General features: G+C 37.1%; 3 protein-coding genes across 3 annotated transcripts; all 3 read left to right on the plus strand.

Annotated features, from left to right (window-relative positions):
* Positions 1–3406: 3406 nt before the first annotated feature.
* LOC114534488 lies at positions 3407–4847 on the plus strand. The gene is made up of 2 exons (XM_028555936.1): positions 3407–3842; positions 4621–4847. Exons 1-2 carry the CDS (start codon positions 3521–3523, stop codon positions 4845–4847), a joined length of 549 nt encoding a protein of 182 aa, XP_028411737.1. The 5' UTR covers positions 3407–3520.
* A 2625-nt stretch (positions 4848–7472) lies between these two features.
* On the plus strand, positions 7473–10338 carry LOC114534499. Its single transcript, XM_028555950.1, has 3 exons — positions 7473–7622; positions 9303–9747; positions 9871–10338. Exons 1-3 carry the CDS (start codon positions 7539–7541, stop codon positions 10095–10097), a joined length of 756 nt encoding a protein of 251 aa, XP_028411751.1. The 5' UTR covers positions 7473–7538; the 3' UTR covers positions 10098–10338.
* Positions 10339–10594: 256 nt separating this feature from the next.
* LOC114534498 lies at positions 10595–12679 on the plus strand. Its single transcript, XM_028555949.1, has 3 exons — positions 10595–10829; positions 11719–12163; positions 12286–12679. The coding sequence occupies exons 1-3, from the start codon at positions 10746–10748 to the stop codon at positions 12510–12512; spliced, it is 756 nt and encodes a 251-aa protein (XP_028411750.1). The 5' UTR covers positions 10595–10745; the 3' UTR covers positions 12513–12679.
* The last annotated feature ends 2498 nt before the right edge of the window (positions 12680–15177 follow it).

Genomic DNA, 15177 nt, shown 5'->3' on the forward strand with positions numbered 1-15177 from the left:
GACGAAGAGTAACAGCAAAATGCTTTTGTCGTGTTAAGTGCTCTTTCGCACGGGGGAATGCCGTTTAGAAATTGCCAATAGGGAGCTTTAGCAGTGACTACGATAGCGAGATTCGTCATTCTCGCGCGTTGTTTGCTCACGCCATCAGCCAACACTCGAGCACGAATTTTTTATAAATTTCGTACTCGAAAAGCCCAACGACTACGAGTTTTGGCTGACGGCGTATAAGCAAACAACACGCGAATCTCGAATCTCGTATTCGTAGTCACTGCTAAAGCTCCCTATTGGCAATTTCTAAACGGCATTTCCCCGTGCGAAAGAGCGCACGACAAAAGCATTTTGCCCAAAGTGGTGAGTTGCACAACGTTAACAGCATGTTCAAAGAGCTTTTAAGAAAAGGGGAGTGGCAAATGTAATAACAGCCGCTTAAAAATAATATACTTTGTATTCCCGAATTACTTCCAAGGTTGATTACTTCACTTGAAGCTGAATTTAAAAGTTACTTTTATTCTCTTATTGCAGCTGGTGGATTTAGAAACTCGGCAAGCGGAGAAGTAACGTGTATTTGAGCGGAGTAAATAATCAATATTCAACTGAATATTCTGGCACCGATTCGGTTCAGTGATAGCGACGAAGGAGTTTTTCAAATCCAAAATATACTGGTTTTGTTGCCTTTATCAGTTAGCCACCGGCCTTTAGAGTGCTACGAATTACCAATCACATAAAACCTCATCTTCTGCTTCAAATGCATCAAAACCTCAATCTTTAAGCGCAAAATGCACAATGCAATGGGGGGGTGCTTAACGTAATCTTTAAAATTGTAAATTAAGAGAAGAAATAAATATTATCAAAACATCAATCTTTTAGCGCAAAATGCATAATGCAATGGGGGGTGCTTAACGTAATTATTAAAATTGTAAATTAAGAGAACACATGAATATTTTACCTGTATATACATCCACCATACAAGATACTATGATGGAGGGGGGACAATTTTAATAAATCATAATAACGGAGGCATCAATTTTTGACAAGTCCGGAAACATGCAGACATCATTGCACAACTTGCATCTTGCAATGACGCAAAGCCGAAATACACATGTTGCAAGGCTTTACAGCCTGCACCACGGACCAAATTCTCCTCCAACGCTCTAAAAACAAATTTAAGATTGCATGGACATTTAAAAAACGATCGTGCTTTAAGCTAGACAACTTAACGACGAATCTAGGCTGAGGGCCAATAGGAAGGCGTTGTTGAGAGAGCAGTTTCACTGTCACTTACAACTGTCACGCAATGAATCTCCCTAGCTTGTATTTATAACGAACCATTTCGGACCACATAATGCCGAAATGACAGTACTGTACTTCGCAGCTAACAAGCTCCAGGGTCTAATATCAACAACGGTCATTGCGGCCATAAATTTATATATATATATATATACGCATTTGTGCTAATGCTCCAGTCTAATAAATCCTGTTTTCTATGCGAATTAATTCGCGTGACGCGAAGCGATATCTGAAATCTGGTGATTTGATTGGTTTTAGAAAAAATTCGCAGCGAAAAAGTACAATACATAATTATAATACATACTTTTTATTAGTTAGCACGAATAAATTCGCCAGGTGGAAAACGGGTTTGACGGTTGATGATATATGAGGTAGCTGACCACTTGAAAACGGGAACTACAAATGGCCAATCTCATTGAAATTGTCAGCACAATATGCGAACAGAATAACCAGCAAAGCATATAAAGAAAGAAGTGACCTCGAGTGATTTATTTTTGGACAGTACTGTACTTTGCAGTCAACAAGCTCCAAGGTCTAATATCAACAACGGTCATTGCGGTCATTAATTTATATATATACGCATTTGTGCTAGCGCTCCAGTCTAATAAATCCTGTTATATGAGGTAGCTAACCACTTGACCAATCTCATTGGAATTGTAAGCACAATATGCAAACAGAATAACCAGCAAAGCATACAAGAAAGAGATGATCTCGAGTGATTTATTTAGGTTAGGTTACGTTATTTCTTGACAGTACTGTACTTTGCAATAAACAAGCTCCAGGGTCTATATCAACAACGGTCATTGCGGATTTGCGGTCATGAATTTATATATATACGCATTTGTGCTAGCGCTCCAGTCTAATAAATCCTGTTTTCTAGGCGAATTAATTCGCGTGACGCGAAGCGAGATCTGAAATCTGCCACGAAAAAGTACAATACATAATTATAGCACATACTTTTTATTAGTTAACACGAATAAATTCGCCAGGTGGAAAACGGGTTTGACGGTTGATAATATATGAGGTAGCTGACCACTTGAAAACGGGAACTACCCATGGCCAATCCCATTAGAATTGTCAGCACAATATGCGAACAGAATAACCAGCAAAGCATACAAGAAAGAGGTGATCTCGAGTGATTTTGCACAAGTATCGAAGTTGTCGCAAGAGGTACATCGAAGTAAACATTGAAAACGAAGAGGATCAGTTCTGCAGCAAAAAAAAATGTCTGTCCTACGCCAATTCGTGTTTAATCTTCTCGTCTTACAGATGGCAACAGAAATTTTCGCGTTTGACCAGTGCTCTGGGGTATGTCGCGATCAGAGTTAATTCTATATTACCGCACCCAGTCAGGAAATAACCGCACATGACAGATATAAATTACTTTTATTTAACTGAAGCTTAGACTGCTGTATTTGTCGTCAGGACCATCTTGCTCGATTCTATAAAGTCAGTTTCTGCTTTTGAAGAGAAGGCACTCAGTTTGCTAACTTTAAGTTGGCACAACAAGCTCTTTCTTCGTTCATTTTGCAACTGCCTACTACACTAGATCCATCGTAGTATCGGCTGGCTGCCCTAAAAATCTGTCAACGTTTTAAAATACACGATTTGTGCGCAAACCTGTGCTTTGGAAAATTAACCCAAATAGCGTCTAATACAAACCGTTATAAAATGAAACTCAAAAATCATGTACCAGTTTAGAAAGTTGATATACGAGTGTAATGTTAATCATGAAATGTAACAAGAGGTACACGATAATTAACATATAAAAAAAGAAACTCATGGTATAGATTGATCGGGTCTGCATTGCAGAAGGCAAATCGCGCGAACCAGTACGAAGCATGAGACGCACAACTACATGCGAAAAATTAGCCTATGAAGATATCGAAGTCGGTTGATTTATGTACAAAGTTATATATGAAGGCTGTCCCTCTATATTGCTGACCAGACCATTCTGTGAGTTGAAGTCTTGTAAAAAAGTAATGCATGGGGAAATAGATATAGCTATAATTCGGCAATTAGGTGGTTTGAAACGCTTTCAATCAGTTGTATCAGAATCATAATAGTTATATTTAGAAAAGTAGCTAGATAAAGATATTTTTCACTTCAGAACCTATGTGATAAGTTGTCACCTAAAAGTTGCTTGGATCATTTGAAGCGAGGCTCGACAAGTGATGGCTACTACAAAATCTATAACGAAGAAGACAACAGCTTGGACAGCGTGTATTGCGATATGGTACCCGAGGTCGCTGCAGCCTGGACACTAGTAGAATCATTCAACAAGACCAACAAAGACGAAGATCCGTTTAAAAAACACCCGTTTAAGACAAACGCCCCGGCAAACGAGAAATCACCAAATTTTAACCGGTACAGAATGAGCCAGCCCCAAATGATGAGTTTGAAGGCGAAGTCAACCCACTGGAGAGCGACATGTAGCTGGAATGTCAACGGGATTGACGGTCGTGATCAGGCGAGAGGGAATTTCAAAGATTTTGATATCATGACGTACATTGGAAGTGGTCTCTGTAAACCGATGGAATATGTCAACATACGAGGTAAGTTATAGTTTGCTAAACCTAAATATACAGTATAAAAAGAAAGATCTAGCACATGCTGTTTTGCGTAAATTTATTGATTCAATCTTTGTAAATAAAGACAGATCAAACTTCTAGCTGTTAAATAAAGTTTTACGTATAATATGGAAAAGAGAGAACATCTTAGTGAAAATGACATTTCTCTTTGTACTACCAGAGTACAAAATGTAAACAGTTGGCGGTATCGCCATATGTATAAGGATTATTATAAAATGAGGGGCATGTCGCAGTGCTCGGAAGCTTTCGTTCAATTGGATAATGCTTTTCTATGCTTTCTAAAGAACGATCCTTCGCTATTGGTTGAAACATAAATGTTTGTAAAGTTCAGCCAATGAAAATCATTCTTGCGAGGAGCTGCGACCCCACGCTAAAATGATGTTTACGAGGCGTATCAAGCCGAAGGCTGAGGTTGATAACGACATATTCCCGGCTGAGGCTTGATAATTTTTCATATTATGTAAAAACCGAATGAAAAAATGAGCATTACAACTTTGTTCGCTTGCATTAGTAATGTATTTTCGCTTTTTGGGACTTTATCGTCTTCGTCATTTGTTTGACGTCATAGAATGGAATAGGACTTTTTTGTCCACGTTATGACGTATATATATAGTGTACATGAAAAGTCGCATCCCTCATTAATGACGTAACTCGTTGGACACGATTTCACACATCGATATATTAGCCAGAGGCTGTCGACTGATTTTTTTGAATATATCTTATCAATCTTGACTACCCTTAGGTCACGAGTGTTCCCAGTGCACAGCAAAATGGTGGGCTGTTCTCAACCTGCACAGCGTACATATTGACAGTTCAATGGGTGGTTGTGATTTCGTACCAACTGCTGGTTCTGTCCCAAGCGAGGATAACTTTGGCTATCCTAACTACATCAACCCTGAATTCCGTTGCATGGCCACTGATGCCTCGACCACAAACTGGTGGTTTGGAGGATACCAATGCAGTGAATAAAATCGTGCCCATGACTTGGCCGTGACACAAATATTTTTCATTTTTCCTCTTTACTGTGCATGATAATACATTGTAATGAAATAGCCTAAAAAACTTTAACTGCTATATATCGAATTAAAGATTTGTAGATGCAGACATTTGTTGATGCCAAATAAAATTTTCAACTTTAAATATTGTCAATGACCAATGAAGTAAAATTTTTTTGCAGTGACTTGGCCATGACACAATTAAATCCCATTTTCTCCCTTTTCTGTGCACAATAATAGATGTCATGGAACAGCCTAGAAAACTTTAACTATTATCAAAGTACAGAACACCTCATTTTTTGACGCCAAATAAAAAGTTTCCAAAATAGCATAGCGACCTGTTTTACCATGCAACTGTCGGCTACAATTTCTACTTTCTAGCTTCTGTTCGATGCAAAAGATCATCAATTTTTGACGGTCATTTGTATGAAATTCAAAATTTTGTTTGTAACATAAAATGGATTGTGCATATATACATTATTGTTAAAGACACGACGTGAAAAGCACAAGGGCATTACATTACGGCAACTGACTCAGTCTCTTAATAGTCGTTCCAACAACTAGCTATCAGCCTTTAAATATCATTAAATTTTCAGCCGCTTCAAATTCTCACTCAATTCTTATGTATATTGGCTTGTGCACGCACGGTCTTATAAAAAATTCAAATTATACTTTTGCAATTATTTTGAAAAGTGACTTCGAGAGGCAATTTTCATTTTACAAATATTTCATATTTTTCTGTAATGAATTAAGTAACATGAATACATTACCGATTCGGTTCAGTGATATCGACGAAGGAGTTTTTCAAATCCAAAATATACGGGTTTTGTTGCCTTTATCAGTTAGCCACCGTCCTTTAGTCCTACCAATTACCAATCACATAAAACCTCATCTTCTACTTCAAATGCATCAAAACCTCAATCTTTAAGCGCAAAATGCACAATGCAATGGGGGTGCTTAAAGTAATTCTTAAAATTGTAAATTAAGAGAACAAATAAATATTATCAAAACCTCAATCTTTAAGCGCGAAATGCACAATGCAATGGGGGGGTGCTTAGCGTAATCATTAAAATTGTAAATTAAGAGAACACATAAATATTTTACCTGTATATACATCCACCATACTCTTGTGGGGTGGAGGGGGGACAATTTTAAATCATAATAACGGAAGCTTCAATTTTTGACAAGTCCGGAAACAGACATCATTGCACAACTTGCATCCGAAATATACATGTTGCAAGGCTTTACAGCCTGCACCACGGACCAACTTCTCCTCCAACGCTCTAAAAACAAATTTAAGATTGCATGGACATTTAAAAAACGATCGTGCTTTAAGCTAGACAACTTAACGACGAATCTAGGCTGAGAGCCAATAGGAAGGCGTTGCTGAGAGAGCAATTCTACTGTCACCCACAACTGTCACGCAATGAATCTCCCTAGCTTGTATTTATAACGAAGGATTTCAGACCACATAATAACGAAATGACAGTACTGTGCTTTGCAGTCAACAAGCTCCAGGGTCTAATATCAACAACGGTCATTGCGGTCATAAATTCATATATATATATACGCATTTGTGCTAGCGCTCCAGTCTAATAAATCATGTTTTCTAGGCGAATTAATTCGCGTGACGCAAAGCGATATCTGAAATCTGGTGTTTTGATTGGTTTTAGAAAAAATTCGCCGCGAAAAAATAAATACATAATTATAGTAAATACTTTTTATTAGTTAGCACGAATAAATTCGCCAGGTGGAAAACGGGTTTGACGGTTGATGATATATGAGGTAGCTGACCACTTGAAAACGGGAACTACAAATGGCCAATCTCATTGAAATTGTCAGCACAATATTCGAACAGAATAACCAGCAAAGCATATAAAGAAAGAAGTGATCTCGAGTGATTTATTTCTGGACAGTACTGTACTTTGCAGTCAACAAGCTCCAAGGTCTAATATCAACAACGGTCATTGTGGTCATCAATATATATATATATACGCATTTGTGCTAGCGCTCCAGTCTAATAAATCCTGTTATATGAGGTAGCTAACCACTTGACCAATCTCATTGGAATTGTCAGCACAATATGCGAACAGAATAACTGGCAAAGCATACAAGAAAGAGATGATCTCGAGTGATTTATTTAGGTTAGGTTACGTTATTTCTTGACAGTACTGTACTTTGCAATCAGCAAGCTCCAGGGTCTATGTCAACAACGGTCATTGCGGATTTGCGGTCATGAATTTATATATATGGCGCATTTGTGCTAGCGCTCCAGTCTAATAAATCCTGTTTTCTAGGCGAATTAATTCGCGTGACGCGAAGTGATATCTGAAATTTGGTGATTTGATTGGTTTTAGAAAAAATTCGCCGCGAAAAAGTACAATACATAGTTATAGTACATACTTTTTATTAGTTAGCACGAATAAATTCGCCAGGTGGAAAACGGGTTTGACGGTTGATGAAGGTAGCTGACCACTTGAAAACGGGAACTACCCATGACCAATCTCATTGAAATTGTCAGCACAATATGCGAACAGAATAACCAGCAAAGCATACAAGAAAGAGGTGATCTCGAGTGATTTTGCACAAGTATCGAAGTTGTCTCAAGAGGTACATCGAAGTAAACATTGAAAACGAAGAAGATTTGTTCTGCAGCAAAAGAAAGATGTCTGTCCTGCGCCAATTCGTGTTTGATCTTCTCGTCTTACATATGGCAACAGAAATTTTCGCGTTTGACCAGTGCTCTGGGGTATGTCGCGATCAGAGTTAATTCTATATTACCGCACCCAGTCAGGAAATAACCACACATGACATATATAAATTACTTTTATTTAACTGAAGCTTAGACTGCTGTATTTGTCGTCAGGACCATCTTGGTCGATTCTATAAAGTCAGTTTCTGCTTTTGAAGAGAAGGCACTCAGTTTGCTAACTTTAAAGTGGCACAACAAGCTATTTCTTCGTTCATTTTGCAACTGCCTACTACACTAGATCCATCATAGTATCGGCTGGCTGCCCTTCAAATCTGTCAACGCTATAAAACTAGGGATCCAAGGATAGTGCAAAGTTTCCATGCCCTGTAATACCTAAGCAACCAGACGTTTGTCCCAAAATAAAAAATTTGACTTACGCCAGTAAAAATATAATGAACTAGGTTAAACATTAATCAACAGGAAATCACTCAAAGTACTCAAGTTACTTAGTCGCGGATATTGTCACTATTAAATTATAATTTTAGTTGCCCATGTACACAGGGCGCGATTTTCTCAGTTTAGTTTCTTTTCTTCGTCAAACAACTGTGACTACATTCACTACATTTATACGATGGCAACAATTTATCCGTCATTTCATAAGAATAGCCAAAATAGTTGCGTTGTATAAATAATGTAAATAAACCGCGGTGCATATTATGTCTATATGATGTGGATACTTCGAAGCGTAAATCGATACAAAACAATATACTTATAATCAATACCGTATATATAAATGATTTGATCACTGTACAAAATGTGCGTTTTGTATAGTATCATTGATGTACTGTATGCAGAATATCAGGCATCGACTTGCTATCGACATAAAATATTATATACATTCGTGTAACTAGAGATCTATCAATACATAAACAACACAGCGTCGTTTCTTACTAATCTCTTAATGAGTTATGTACGTAACTACTCTCTTAACTACTCTCTTAGCTCTATTTATGGAATAAACCTATATTTGTGTTGAATTGAATGCTCGTAATCCATAACATAAATTGGTAAATTGCAAATTGCGAACTCAAAGAATTGCTCGATTTTTACGCCCGGAATGTTTTGAAGCAATGGTCGTCGCTCCTCGTTTCTTTACATCGTGAATAATGTTTAAGGCTCGACGGCACATGCGCAGTTGCGACATATAAAAAAAATCGGGTGTTCCGGGGTAAAATCTGGGCAAATCCCTCTTCAACAAAACCCAAACCACGGAAAAGCAATGCTTCAAAATTTACAGTAACGGTCAAAATTCCTCAATATTTTGGTGAACTTAGAAAAAGGGATAGTCCATTGATAAATAAAGCAAGTTAAACTGATTTAAAAACTTTAAATTACTGACCATGTACAAAAAGTTACTATAAGTACTTTCGAAACTTTGTACTAAAAACACGATTTGTGCGCAATCCCTGTGTCTTGGAAAATTAACCCGAATAGCATCCATTACAAACCATTGTAAGACTCAGTCTACACAAAATGAAACTCAAAAATGATGTACCACTTTTTGATATACGAGTGTAATGTTAATCATGAAATGTAACAACAGGGACACGATAATTAACATTAAAAAAGAGAGATTGGTAGATTGATCGGGTCTGTAAACAGCAAATCTTGTTCGCGTATTAGTGGCTATACTAGAAGTCGCGTATCTAAAAAGCTAGTATGTATATTTCACTTCAGAACCTATGTAACCATTTGTCACCCAAAAGTTGCTTGGATCACTTGAAGCGAGGCTCCACAAGTGATGGCTACTACAAAATCTATAACGAAGAAGACAACAGATTTGACAGCGTGTATTGCGACATGGTACCCGAAGTCGCTGCAGCCTGGACACTAGTAGAATCATTCAGCAAGGCGAACAAAGACGAAGATCCGTTTAAAAAACATCCGTTGAAGACAAATGCCCCGGTAAACGAGAATTCAGCAAATTTTGAGCGGTACAGAATGAGCAAGCCCCAAATGATCAGTTTGAAGGCGAAGTCAACCCACTGGAGAGCGACATGTAGCTTTCTTGTCAATGGAGTTGACGGTCGTGATCAGGCGAGAGGAAATTTCAAAGATTTTGATATTATGACGTACCTAGGAAGTGGTCTCTGTAAGCAGATGGAATATGTCAACATAAGAGGCAAGCTGTCATTTTTTAGACCAAAACAAATCGTATGTAAAAAAGATAAAGAGCACACTAATATGGCATCCGATTTTGCTGGGTTTTTTTTTTAAATATCTCATCCATCTTTACTACCATTAGGTCATGAATGTTCCCAGTGTACTGCAAAATGGTGGGCTGTCCTCAACACGTACAGTTTAACCATCGACAGTTCAATCGGTGGTTGCGAGTTCGTACCAACTGCTGGTTCTGTCCCAAGCGAAGACAATTTTGGCTATCCTGTTGTCGTCAACCCTAATTTCCGTTGTCTAGCAACTGCTTCCTCGACAACAAACTGGTGGTTTGGAGGATACCAATGCAGTGAATAAGATCGTGTCGATGACTTGGCCGTGACACAATTATATTTCATTTTTCCTTTCTTGTGAATGATAATAGATTGTAATGGAACAGCCTAGAAAACTTTAACTGCTATCGAATTACAGATTTGTAGATGCAGACATTTGTTGATGCCAAATAATTTTTTTTTCTTTTTTCTGTACGTGATAATAGATTCTAATAGAACAACCCAGAACACTTAAACTGAGAACTAGAGATCACCTTTTCTTGTTAATGCCAAATAAAGTTTTCAATTTTAAATAATGACGTATGCACGGTTTAACTTTTACCAGATGAGCCAGTGAGATGCTCCAGAAACTCCTAGAAACCCCAGAAACTGGTCCGAGATAATGGACCTTTCTCATGATGACGTCAAACGCGGAAATTCTGATGTTACATAAAGTATGAAGGGTCTTGCAAAACCAACGAGCCAATCAAACTCCGCATTTGGGAATCCAAACAATCACAAACAGCCACTTAAATCTGTACGTGCGCGACATATAACTGTGCACGATCAAGCTTATTACTAGATTCCAGAAGACTGATTTTTCACCTTTCCGAGAAGGCCACCAAGTTATCTCGAAGGCACATCGAAGCAAAATATTAAAAACGAAGTGGGTTAGTCCTGCAACAACACAAAGATGTCAGTCTTATACCAGTTCGTGTTTGGTCTAGTCGTCATGCAGATGTCAACAGAAATATTTGCGCTTGAACAGTGTTCCGGGGTATGTCGTAATCAGTTCTACAGTCTAACTTTGTGACCTGGTTTATTCTAACCAATATAAAGAACCTTTTATCGAGTTTTGCTTGTTTGCCGCGCAATCAAAAGCAAAATTGATCATTTCAAGCATACTTTATGGCTTTCTTAAGTTGCGAATATATATATATATATATATATATATATATATATATATATATATATATGTATGTATATATATATATATATATATATATATATATATATATATATATATGTATGTATGTATATATTGGCCGCAGATAGATAGATACTCGTCCACTCGACATCTTATTTGTATTGCATGGGATTACATTTTGTTTCGATCAATTAGTAAGCGATTCAAGAGTTCTTAGCAAGACTTCCCCCGCATAAATCGCGTCAATGATCATATTACACAACCTATGCACTTCTAATTAGATTTTGAGTATCTATCTATCTATCTCCGGCCGATGTTTTTGCAATATAGTATAGTATGAATTAAACTTACACTAACAGTGGTATGTATGTGTGCATGTGTGTATGTATGTATATATAAAACTTTATTTAAACATTTATATAAAGAAATTTTTGGAGTTTATCCCTTAAATTTTTATCTCAGAAACCCCAGAATAATAGTTGAAGTACGGCTGAATCGGAGCCCGTTAAATCTTTTGAAGGGAGGCTGTTGGGGCGAAGGGTTTAATACGTCTAAAAGTACTGGTTTTAACGCTACGTTTTGGGCGGTTAGAAGTTAGTTATTGCGCGAATCTTTAAGGCATTGAGCAGTTACGAGTAATATAGATGCAAGCGCAAATAAAGAAACAGCAAATCTTGCTCGTATTAGTGGCTATACTCGAAGTCGCGTATCTAAAAACCTAGTATATATTTCACTTCAGAACCTATGTAATCATTTGTCACCCAAAAGTTGCTTGGATCATTTGAAGCGAGGCTCGACAAGTGACGGCTACTACAAAATCTATAACGAAGAAGACAACAGCTTGGACAGCGTGTATTGCGACATGGTACCCGAGGTCGCTGCAGCCTGGACACTAGTAGAATCATTCAGCAGGGCAAACAAAGACGAAGATTCGTTTAAAAAACATCCGTTGAAGACAAATGCCCCGGTAAACGAGAAATCAGCAAATTTTATCCGGTACAGAATGAGCCAGCCCCAAATGATCAGTTTGAAAGCGAAGTCAACCCACTGGAGAGCGACATGTAGCTTTCCTGTCAATGGAGTTGACGGTCGTGATCAGGCGAGAGGAAATTTCAAAGATTTTGATATCATGACGTACATTGGAAGTGGTCTCTGTAAACAGATGGAATATGTCAACATACGAGGTAAGCTGTCATTTTTTAGACTAGAACAAACCGTATGTGAAAAAGATTAAGAGCACACTAATATATCATCCAGTTTTGCTGTTCTTTTTTTTAAATATCTCATCCATCTTTACTACGATTAGGTCATGAATGTTCCCAGTGTACTGCAAGATGGTGGGCTGTCCGCAACACGTACAATTTAGCCATCGACAGTTCACATGGTGGTTGCGAGTTCGTACCAACTGCTGGTTCTGTACCAAGCGAAGATAACTTTGGCGTTTATAACACAATCAACCCATATTTCCGTTGCATGGCCACTGCTTCCTCGACCACAAACTGGTGGTTTGGAGGATACCAATGCAGTGAATAAGATCGTGCCTATGACTTGGCCGTGACACAATTATATTTCATTTTTCCTCTTTCTTGTGAATGATAATAGATTGTAATGGAACAGCCTAGAAAACTTTAACTGTTATCGAATTACAGATTTGTAGATGCAGACATTTGTTGATGCGAAATAAAATTTCCAACTTTTAATACTGTCGATGACCAACGAAGTAGAATTTTTTTGCATTGACTTGGCCATGACACAATTAAATCCCGTTTTCTCCCTTTACTGTGCACGATAATAGATTGTCATGGAACAGCCTAGAAAACTTTAACTATTATCAAAGTACAGAACACCTCATTTTTTGACGCCAAATAAAAGTTTCCAAAATAGCATAGCGACCTGTTTTACCAACTGTCGGCTACAATTTCTACTTTCTATAGCTTGTGTTCGATGCAAAAAATCATGAATTTTTGACGGTCATGTGTGTGAAATTCAAAATTTTGTTTATAGCATAAAATAGATTGTGCATACATTATTGTTAAAGACACGACGTGAAAAGCACAAGGGCATTACATTACGGCAACTGACTCTGTTAGTAGTTGTTCCAACAACTAGGTATCAGCCTTTAAATATCATTAAATTTTTCAGCCGCTTCAAATTCTCACTCAATTCTTATGTATATATTGGCTTGTGCACGCACGGTCTTATAAAAATTTTCAAATCATACTTTTGCAATTATTTTGAAAAGTGACTTCGAGAGGCAATTTTCATTTTACAAATATTTCATCTTTTTCTGTAATGAATTAAGTAACATTAATACATTATTATAATTGCTTTCTTTGAAGGGCCAAGTAATTGCTCTTCTTTGCTTTAAAAAATACCATTTAGATTGTTAACGTCATTATCTTTCATCATCTTCTTTCCACTTTCCAACTTTTTACACATTAGACCATTCCAACTTATTTTAAATAACTTTTCTTAGAATCAGTACAAGGAATTCGATTTCTCATTTTGTTGTTATATTGATTTGTCCTAAATGGCTCGATTGAAATACAAGCCAAGCTAGGCGATCCATCGCGTGACAGTTTGGTAGCTGGTGGCACTGTTCTTTCAACAATTAATTAAATCCTAATGGTCTTTGGCTGTGAAATTGCCGCCAATCTGTATATAGCTTAAAGCACGATCGTTTTTGAGATGTCCTCGCAATCTTAAATTTGTTTCTCAAAGCATTCGGGGAAAAGTTGGAAGAAAATTTGCGCCGTGTTGCAGCCTTGTGCGCTGATGCATGTTTCCCCCTTGTCTAAAAGTTGAAGTCTTTGCAATTATAGTAATAAATCTCCCCCCATTTTCTGATTATAGATTGAAGTATTAACAACGAAGTATATTGATGCTCTAAATTAGAATTAAATCATTTTAGCATCACATTTTTTGTTAATGATTTTTTTTCAATGTATATTCCAAAAAAAGGTGAAATTCGGCCAGTTGGTAATGGTGGTCAAAGCCATAGTTGTAGTAGACGATCAAGCAATATTCAATTGAATTTAGATTTTTAACAAGTACATGTTATTTACATTTCGACGTAAATTTCATGTGCGGTAATATATGATTAGGTACTAGAGATTGATGAAGTCAACGGATTTAAGTTCAAAAGCTTTATTATACTTTCATATAAAACACCCACTTCCCACTATAATTCCATCACTTTCTGAGAAACCTTTCAGTGCACAACATCATATTGAAAAAATCCTTAATTCTATTAACGTCATTAAAAAAGACACTTAAAGATTCGTGGCAACCACCATTAAGGTCATTACACATTCTCATCAACCAATCAAACGCTCCAAAGTCAAAAGCGTGCTCAATAGTATATAAGTAGTTAGTAGAGCGAATAAAATAGATAAAATTAAAATGAATTTATTTATTTATTGCCACTCAAAGTTTCACGATTGTATCGATCTTCAGGCCATTTAGTTCAGATTAAATGTAATGTATTCCAATTTGTTTTGATTTTTTGTTTTCTATTGGCCAATTCTTATCACGTGTTTTGCCCTCATACAAAACATGTATTCTTCCCTATTTATTTTCATACTAACTCTCCTGACGAAGGCCCTCAGGTCGAAACGTCGAGAAGTGTTTTGTCTATTTAGGCATTCGATTTACTTCGCGCTTCAAAGATGGCTATGTTGCTTCATAACAGGAAACGATGTAATATAGTTATTTGAAAAATGAAAATTGGTTCTCGAAGTCATTTTTCTAAGTAATTGCAAAAGTATAATTTGAATTTATTACAAGACCGTGCGTAAACAAGCTAGTATAGGAATTAAGCGAAGAGTGCGAATCTTGAATTTATTATAAGACTGTCATTGTTATATAAGAACGTCCGGCAATAACTCTCTGAAAAAGGTGTCCTCATGGAGAGAAAAGAGTTTCTCTTTGTCACTGTGAAAAAACAAGGCCTGCTTGTACGATACACGTAAAGACCGAGAGATACCGATGCCTTTTTTATTTAAAAACATATAGCAAGGATAATGTATCACACAAACATACAACCCCAACACTCTGCAATAATCTCATGCGATTAAAGGTCCCTTACATATTTGCTTGCGCATCATTCGCGCTTTAATGTTCGCGCGCTGAGGTGTGGAAACTTCCAGTTATGGTCTTTAGAGAAAATCTTAATTGAATATATCTCATGCGATTGCAT

This window comes from Dendronephthya gigantea, unplaced genomic scaffold (genome assembly GCF_004324835.1).
Source record: "Dendronephthya gigantea isolate DGI-Jeju-01 unplaced genomic scaffold, DenGig_1.0 000102F, whole genome shotgun sequence".
Taxonomy (NCBI): Eukaryota; Metazoa; Cnidaria; class Anthozoa; order Malacalcyonacea; family Nephtheidae; genus Dendronephthya; species Dendronephthya gigantea.